The sequence below is a fragment of the Musca vetustissima genome, unplaced genomic scaffold (assembly GCF_032173495.1).
Source record: "Musca vetustissima isolate MV318-11 ecotype Yass unplaced genomic scaffold, APGP_CSIRO_Mvet_v1 utg17733, whole genome shotgun sequence".
Taxonomy (NCBI): domain Eukaryota; kingdom Metazoa; phylum Arthropoda; class Insecta; order Diptera; family Muscidae; genus Musca; species Musca vetustissima.
In genome coordinates this window covers 241,495-251,087 of record NW_026879553.1, presented here as the reverse complement: position 1 = coordinate 251,087, position 9,593 = coordinate 241,495, and the positions used below count along the sequence as shown (strand labels likewise).

At 37.2% G+C, this 9,593-nt stretch overlaps 1 protein-coding gene across 1 annotated transcript in view; it reads left to right on the top strand.

The window, feature by feature from the left end:
* Positions 1 to 2,496: 2,496 nt before the first annotated feature.
* LOC133324468 (cationic amino acid transporter 2) overlaps positions 2,497 to 9,593 on the top strand; it is a 102,147-nt gene continuing 95,050 nt past the window's right edge. Inside the window, exon 1 of the mRNA XM_061533302.1 lies at positions 2,497 to 2,557. Within this exon, the coding sequence (XP_061389286.1) occupies positions 2,522 to 2,557 (36 nt within the window). The 5' untranslated portion in view covers positions 2,497 to 2,521. The remainder of the gene's footprint in view (positions 2,558 to 9,593) is intronic.

Genomic DNA, 9,593 nt, shown 5'->3' with positions numbered 1-9,593 from the left:
ATGTCCCTGCCGAAAATGGTCAATATTGGTATATTTTTCAAGATATAACCCCATAAAGCGGTACCTCCTATTATTAAGAAATTTGTGGAGTTTGGGCACGTTTTATAATCGAATTGGCTGTAATTTGGTATTCAGAGTTATCATAGGCAAGTAAATCTCCCCACCAAAAATTGTCGATATCGGTCTACTTTTTAGGATAGCTTCCATACAACGGTACCCCAAATATCAGGTTTTTTTTTGGGAGGTATGGGAACGTTTTTTCACCGAATTGGCTGTAATTTGGCATTTGAGATTCTCATTGGGTAACATATCTCTCTACAAAAAATTTTCGATATCGGTCTACTTTTTAGCATATATAAGATTACATCCCAAATTTCGGTTTTATTTATTATTCCGTATTTTGGGGAGTTTGGGCTCGTTTTTCAAACGATTTGACTCTAATTTGTTTTTTTTTTTTGCTCATAGGGTGTCGAATCTTCCTACCAAAAATATCAATATCGCCTTAAATTTTGGTATAGCTGCCATATAACGATACCAATCCATTTTCGGTATTTTGAAGGCTTTGATGGCATTTTCCCATTTGGTATAAAATAATTTTTGGACCGACTTACATATATATAGAAAAATTTTCAATATATGTCCATGTTTTATTAACTCTTTCAGTATTTTTGTCGAATATATTCTACATTTAAAATTACTCTCTTCCTTTGCAATTTTTCGGTTATTCTATGTACCGTTACAATTGATGTCTTTGTTTTTGCCGAAAGACAGACAAAACTGTCCGAGGGTTAAAATAATATTTGCTTTTTTCTAAACTCTGTACCTTCATATGATTTTAAGCACAAAATTTTGGATTTTTATTCCGACCAAATTGTCAGGATTTTAAATTTTTTTATGTGCATTCTTCCATTTTATTGGCTGTAATGTGGTATTCAGAGATACATTTTCGGAGGCACATTTTTTGCCGGCAATTTTCTATAACGGTCCATTTTTATAATGTCTGTCTCCCATCTCTGATAGGATTTCTGTTTTTTTTTGGCGATTTAAACGTAAACGAAATGTTGGCAGCATCAATACAATCTCACCATATGCCACCCACTATCACTGTTACTATCAACATATGTAACATTCTCTTTCTCATTCTCTCTTTTCCTTTCGCTCTCCATTAGTCTCTCCCTTTACCCAACAAACCAACCATGCAGTTAACATTAAGAGCTTCGCGTTGAAGTCGTTGATGTTAACGAAGTTAACAAGCAGTCGTCGTTGATGGTAATGATGATAATAATGATGTTTGTGTGGATGTGTGTGTTGGTTGGTGGGAGGGAGAAGGGGTGTGGGGGGAAGAAGGTTAAGTGTTGTGTGTGTGTTTTGTTGTTGTTTTTTTGTTCTTTGTGGGGATGTTTTTTGTTTGCCAGGAATACTACTATAACACAAATACTACCAGTAACAACAACAAAAACAACGACAACTAGTTGGAGAGTAGCTTTTTGTGGAAAGTTTACGCACAGACTCTCATTCAAGGTAGTTGTTTTTCTGTTTCGTTCTTCTTCTTCTTCAAATATCCCTGTGCTTAGCTCCGGCTGTGTGTGAGTGTGTGCGCGCCACACAGAGAGAGTTTGTGTGTGTGTGTGCTTCGCTGTGAGTAAATGAATGAGTGAGTGTTTGACATTAGGCCAGCCGTAGGAAGGAAGAACTAAACTTAACCAATTTTTTGAAGTTATACACACGGAAAATTGCAACCATTCATTTTTTTCACTTCGGCAAAGTTAAACGTGAAAATTTTCAGCAGTAGCCAAACGAAGGAAAAAATAAAAAAAAACGGAAAATAGAAAAAAATAAAATAAAAACGGTTTGAAGAGAAAAAAAATAGCAAGAAACAAACGTATACAGGATTTTTTTATGGGGAAAATTAAGAAAAGAATTTATTATAAATTTGGAAAGAAAAAGAATTGAATAAAAAACCAAATAAAGCAATATCTTGAAAATTTGATTTGAAAAAGAAAATAAGCTAGAAAATCTAATCGCAAAGGTGGAGAAGTGTAAAAGAAAAATTGTGTGTCCATTTAAAGTTGTGGTTACTTTTGAGCAAAAAAAAATGTATAATTAAAGAAAAGTGGAAAAAAAATGAATTAAAAAAAATTAAAATTAAATGTTGAATCCAAAAGAGAAAAAATTTAAAATTTACTGCCCAAAAGAAATAGAAAAAAAGTAACTGTTGAATATTTCCCTAGGAGGGTGTGAGAATATTAACCTAGTGTATGTGTGTCTCCTCCCAACCCCATTTAAAATCAGTGATAATTAAAACCAAAGAATAAAATTGAAAAAAAAAAATTGTAAAGTGTAAAAAAAAACAAAAAAAAAAAAAAAAACGTTCAAAGGCCATTGTTGTCATTATCATCATCATTGCCATCAAACCATCCTCAATTGACAGCCGTCAATTGCTGTTGCTGCTTTTGTTGCCGTTGTTGTATACCAAGGAAATTTTTTTGCTCAGAGGCTTAGGCCAACACCGTGGATAAACATGAAACCTTCAGAGCTGTTAGGCGTTTTGGAAAGGGTAATTAGATACCAAACATTTTTTTATTATTAATACAAAAAAAAAAAACAACAAAGAAAAATAATAAAAATAAAAACAACAACTAAACAAGGCAATAAAAAAAAATACAACCCTGCCTGCATTTTTTTTTCAAAATAAACCTTGTTTTGGGTTATTTAAAAAATTTATTAATAATACGTGTGTGTATGTATGTGTGTGTATATGCCAAATTTAGCTTCATTAATGGCTATCCTTACACACACACACACATACATACACACATTTTAATAAAATGAAAGTCCTCTGCTTTGTATCTCTTGTGTCTCCTTTTTCCCGAAATCAACAATTTTTTTGAGGGGGAATGGGAAAGAGGGGATGGAGGGGGATAGAAACATTTCATTAAAAACCTTGTAGCTGCTTGTTTTCTCTTCATTTTCATGTGGCTCTCTTTTCGACACGCTCTCTTGTGATAGTATCCAAAAAAAAGTGAAACAAAAATACGTCTCAAAATTATCCCACCAGGCTATTGGCTTCTCGAAAATAGCAACGGAATTTCATAGCCCTCATCATTATCATCAGCATATTTAATGGTGTTCAGGTTCTATTTTTCTTTGAATGAAGTCAAAAATAGTTACAAAAAAAAAAAGGAAAAATGTCATTAACTTCGGAGGGGCCGAACTTTTTATACCCAACACCATGAGTTGGACATTGCAGGACCATTAGAAATGGCGCCTTATTCCACGGTAAATTTTTGATAGGCAAACTTGGCACCCAACCAGAACCAAATTGGATGTAATTTAACAAAAAATTTGCAAAAAATCCGCAAAGCACCGAATATTTTGGGGTACTATTGTAAGGGGGCTATCGTAAAACAAATTGAAAATTTCTGGTATGTAGATTTTCTAACCAAGTTGAACACAAAATACCAAATTCCAACCAATTCGATTAGAAAACGTGTCAAAAATCCGCAAAATACCGAATATTTGGTGGTACCGTTATATTAAAAAGTCGACCGATTTCGATCATATTTGGTGGGAAGATGTACTACCTAATGAGAACCCAAAATACCAAATTAAAGACAATTCGATTAACAAATGTGCCTAAAATCGCAATATATCGAAATTCGGAGGGTACTGTTATATGGGGGCTATATCAAAACGTGCACCGATATTGATAATTTTTGGTATGGAGATTTGCTACCCAATGAGAACCCAAAATACCAAATTGCAGACAATTCGATTTAAAAATGTGCAAAAAATCGCAATATATCGAAATTCAGAGGCTACTCTTATATGGGGCCTATCCTAAAGTGAAGACCGATAGCTTTAATTTTTGGCACGGAGATTTGCTACCTAATAAGAAAACTAAATACCAAATTATAGCCAATTCGATTAACAAATGTGCCAAAAATTCTCAAAATAGCGAAAATCGAAAGGTGTCGTTATATGGAGGCTATCCTAAAAAGCTGATCGATATGGATAATTTTTGGTAGACAGATCTGCTGCCTAATGAAAACCCAAAATACCAAATTACAGGCAAATCGATTAAAGAACGTACCAAAAATCCTCATAATACTGGAAATCGGAAGGTACCGTTGTATGGGGGCTATCCTAAAAAGTATACCGATTTTAATAATTTTTGGTATGGGGATTTACTATCCAATGAGAACCCAAAATACCAAATTACAGCCAATTCGCTTAAAAAATGTGCCAAAAACTCTCAAAATACCGAAATTCGGAGAGTACCGTTATATGGGGCCTATACTAAAAAGTCGACCGATTTCGTTAATTTTTGGTAGGAAGATGTATTACCCAATGAGAACCCAAAATACCAAATTACAGTCCATTCGGTTAAGAAACGTGGCTAAAATCGCAATATATCGAAATTCGAAGGGTACTATTATGTGGGCGCTATCCGAAAATTCAATTGAAAATAATGCAAAAATCCGCAAAATACCGAATATTTGGTTGTACCCTTATATGGGAACTATCTCAAAAAGTTGACCGATGGTTGTTGTTGTAGCAGTTTATATGAATTGTATGTTTTCTGTTAAGTTTCCTCCAGTTCTGTTTCCAGATTTAGAAATGCAGCTACCTCCACGGGCTGTAACCACAGATCTTCCGGAGTGAGGTGAGTAGGTTTGGCTGGGCAATTGAACAAGTGCAGTGTGGTATGAGGGCCTGTACCACATGCTGGGCAGACATCCTACACCTGGTCATCAATCTGTGCCCAATACGAATTTTGCCGACTGCACCATCCAGAACGTAACTGAGCCAAAACTACTCTCGGTTTGTCTGGGCAGCTGACGTTCTTCAGCTGCTATGGGTGGGGGGTGAGCTCCGAGGACGGCATTCACTTTGTAACCGTTCAGCGCTGCGGCTACTGCATCTGTATGAATGCCATTCAGACCTGCTCGATAGGCAACTTGATCTAGAGGCTCCCTTTTTTATCGTTGGACCTCTCTCTCTAAATCATGCAGATCCTTCCTGGCACGCCTGGGTAGGGGAGTCCTATCCACCATATAATGGTTGGGATGATCGTCCCTGAAACACCCGAGCAGGTACTGCAACGAAAGCATATTGCTATGCTGACGTACGGGAAGGATCTTCGTCTCCTCATGAAGATGGTCCACTGGTGTCATGAGGAGGCACCCTGTCGCTGTCCTCAGGGCGGCATTCTGACAGGTATGAATATTTCTCCATTGCGTATCACTGGAATTCGCAGACCACACTGGAACCGCATAGCTAGCCACAGACCGACCTATCGCTTTGTAAGAGGTCAACAAGGTTTCCTTATCTGCGCCCCAAGTGCTGCCAGCAAGCGACTTGAGGACTTTGTTCCTACTTTTCAGCTTATCGCAGATAGCTGTGGTTTGCGCGGGCGATTTGAACATGCTGTCGAATGTGACCCCGAATATTTTGGGGTAGTTGGTGGTCGGAATTGTATGCCCCTCGACCTGCACATTCAACGGCATTCTCATCTCCGCAGTCCATGTGGTGAATAGTGTGGCTGACGACTTCGATGCGGATATTTTCATATTCCTCGCTTTGAAGAAGGCTGCTAAATGGATGAGATAGGCGTTCAACCTCACACACATGTCTTCAACAATGAGACCCGAGGTCATAATCGTAAAATCATCTGCATACGTAACGATTTCAATGCCGTCCGGAGGGCGTGGAATACCGGAAAGGTAGAGGTTAAACAGTTCCGGAGAAATCACTCCACCCTGGGGAACTTCCTGTTTAACTTCTTGTTCCGGAACTCCACGTACGACTGGCGTCCACACATATAGTTGATTATCCAACGTTTCAAACTCGGCCAGAGGGAAGTGTTCTCTATGTTCTCAAACAGCGTGTCATGGTTGACAATCATCTGCATACCAAAGGCTTTTGATAGGTCAAGCGCTACCAACACTGTTCTATCGCACGGCCGGTTCTGGTTAAGTCCTCTACTTATATGCGTGCAAATGGCGTGCAACGCTGTTGTTGTACTGTGTTGCTTACGGAATCCATGTTGATGATCCGCAACTGGATAGCTTTCTCTAATGCTGGGGAGGAGTAAAGCCTCAAGGGTCTTCGCTACTGGCGACAAAAGTGAAATCGGCCTGTCCGATTCACCTTTGCTGGCATCCTTGCCCGGCTTCAGTAGCGGGACCACCCTGCCCATAGGTTCCAAAAATCCGCAAAATATCGAATATTTGGGGGTAAAGTTATATGCGGACTATACTAAAAAGTCAACTAATTTCGGTAATTTTTGGTATTGAGATTTGCTAGCCAATGAGAACCCAAAATACCAAATTACAGTCCATTCGGTTAAAAAACGTGCCACAAATGCGCAAATATCGAAAATATCTGAGGGTACCTTTGTATGGGGGTTATCCGAGAAAGTAGACCAATTTCCATAATTTTTGGTATGGAGATTTGCTAGTCAAATAAGAAACCTAAATACGAAATTATAGCCAATTCGCTTAACAAATGTGCCAAAAATTCTCTAAATACCGAAAATCGGAAGGTGTCGTTATATGGGAGCTACACTAAAAAATAGACCTATATTGATAATTTTTGGTAGGAAGATGTATTACCCAGTGAGAACTCAAAATACAAAATTGCAACCAATTTGCTTAAAAAACTAGCCAAAAATCTGCAAAATATCGAAATTCGGAGGGTACCGTTATATGGTTGCTATCTTCAAAAGTCCACCGATTTTGATAATTTTTGGTATGGAGATTTAATATCCAATGAGAACCCAAAATACCAAATTACAGCCAAATCGCTTAAATAGTGTTCAAAAAATCAGCAAAATACTGAAATTCGGAGGGTACCGTTATATGGGGGCTATCCGATGATGTAGACAAATTTCGATAATTAATATTTTTTTTCTGAGAGAATTCTTAAGCCAGTGGAAACCCAAAATACCAAATTACAGCTGATTAAGTTGAAAAATATGCCCAAGCTCCCCAAAATACCGAATAATGGGGTGTTCCGTTCTATGGGGACTATCATAAAAAATAGAGCGATATCGATAATTTTTGATTTGGGAGATTTGCTACCCAATGGGAACCCAAATTACTTATTTACAGCCAATTCGGTTGAAAAACGTGTCAAAAATTCGCAAAATATCGAAATTCGGAGGGTAGGGTTATATGGGGGATATTCTAAAAAGTAGAAAAAAAATCGATAATTTTTGGTATGAGTGTTTTCTACCCAATGAGAACTTAAAATAATAAATTACAGCCAATTCGGTTGAAAAACGTGCCCACCATCCCAAAAATATCGAATATTAAGGGGTTCCCTTGTATGGGGGCTACCCCGAAACATGGGCCAATATTAGTAATTTTTTGTGAGAGCATTCTCTAGCCAGTGAGAACCCAAAATACCAAATTACAGCTGATTAAGTTGAAAAATATGCCCAAGCTCCCCAAAATACCGAATAATGGGGTGGACCGTTATATGGGGACTATCATAAAAAATAGAGCGATATCGATAATTTTTGATTTGGGAGATTTTTTACCCAGTGGGAACCAAAAATACCAAATTACGGCTTATTCGCTTAATAAACGTGCCAAAAATCCTCAAAATACCGAAAATCGGAAGGTACCGTTATATGGGGGCTATCCGAAGATGTAGACTAATTTCGATAATTTTTGGTATGGAGATTTGTTACCCAATATGAACTCAAAATACCAAATTACAGCTTATTCGATTAAAAAACATGAGAAAATTCCGCAAAATGCTGAATATAAGGGGGTACCTTTGTATGGGTGCTACCCTGAAACATGGGCCAATATTAATAATTTTTAGTGAGAACATTCTTTAGCCAGTGAGAACCCAAAATACCAAATTATAGCTGATTAAGTTTGAAAAATGTGCCCAAGCTCCCCAAAATACCGAATAATGGGGTGTTCCGTTATATGGGTACTATCATAAAAAAATAGAGCGATATCGATTTTTTTTTGATTGGGAGATTTGCTACCTAATGGAAAGTCAATGTACCTAATTAATGCCCATTCAGCTTCAAAACGTGCCAAAAATTCGCAAAATACGTAATAATAATCGGTTCCGGTTCCGGATAGCCCCCATCCTAAAAAGTATACCGATTTCGATAATTTTTGGTATGGAGGTTTGGTACCCAATGAGAACCTGAAATACGAAATTGCAGCCAATTCGGTTAAAAAACTTGCCAAAAATCAGCAAATATCAAATATTAGGTGGTACTTCTGTATGGGGGCTAACCCGAAACATGGGCCATTATTAATAATTTTTTGTGAGAACATTCTTTACCCACTGAGAACCTAAAATACCAAATTAAAGCTAATTTGGTTGAAAAACGTGCTCAAGCTCCCCAAAATACCGAATAATAGGGAGTACCGCTCAATGAGGGCTACCCCGAAACATTGGCCAATTTTGAATTTTTTTGGCAGGAAAATTCGATACCCAGTGAGAACCCAAAATACTAAATTATAGCCAATTCGGTTAAAAGAAAAAACGTGCCGAACATCCCCAAAGTACCGAATTTAAGGAGGTACCTTTGTATGGGGTCTACCCCAAAAAGTGGATCAATGTTGATAATTTTTGGTAAGGAGATTTTCTACCCAGTGGGAACCTAAGATATTAAATTACAGCCAATTTGGTTGAAAAAATATACCCAAACTCCCAAAAATACCGAATAATAGGAGCTATCGCTCAACGAGGGATACCCGGAAACTTGGACAAATATTGGAAATTTTTGGTAGGGAGATTTGACACCTAATGAGAACCAAAAAAAAAAACTAAATTACAGCCAAGTCAGCTAAAAAAAAATTCACCGTCCCGAAAATACGGAACATTAGGTGGTTCCGTTGTATGGAGGCTACCCGAAAAAAAGTGGATCAATATTGATAATTTTTGGTAAGGAGATTTTCTACCCAGTGGGAACCTAAGATATTAAATTACAGCCAATTTGGTTGAAAAATATACCCAAACTCGCAAAAATACCGAATAATAGGGATCTCCGCTCAATAGGGGGTACCCCGAAACATTGGCCAATTTTGAAATTTTTTGGTATGGAAAGTTGATACCCAGTGAGAACCCAAAATACCAAAATTACAGCCAAGTCGTTTCAATTTTTTTTCACCATTCCGAAAATACCGAATATATGGGGCCTAACGTAAAAAGTGGCTCAATATTTAATATTTTTCTAGGAACATTTTCCACCCAGTAGTAATACCCTATATTACACCTACAACAATTAAATATTCTATTGCTTCTAATTAAGAAATGTGTGTGTGTGTTCCTTATACGTGTAGCTATGGACGGACGAGGCACGTGTTGCAACTTATTTTAATATTGACACGTGTTTTTTCAACAACAAAATTTTTTCGTTACTTTTTTTAGTTGGATATCGATTTTTGTTCCGAAACGAAATAATTAGTGGAATATAAAGAGGAAAAGGGGTATGGTACCCTTTTGAGATTCGAATTTCCTCGCTTCCCCCCAAAACACATTAACGAAAATGCAAGCAAATTCAAGCAAAAGCTTATAACAAATCACTAGGCTTTCTTTATTGCTTTAATACAGGC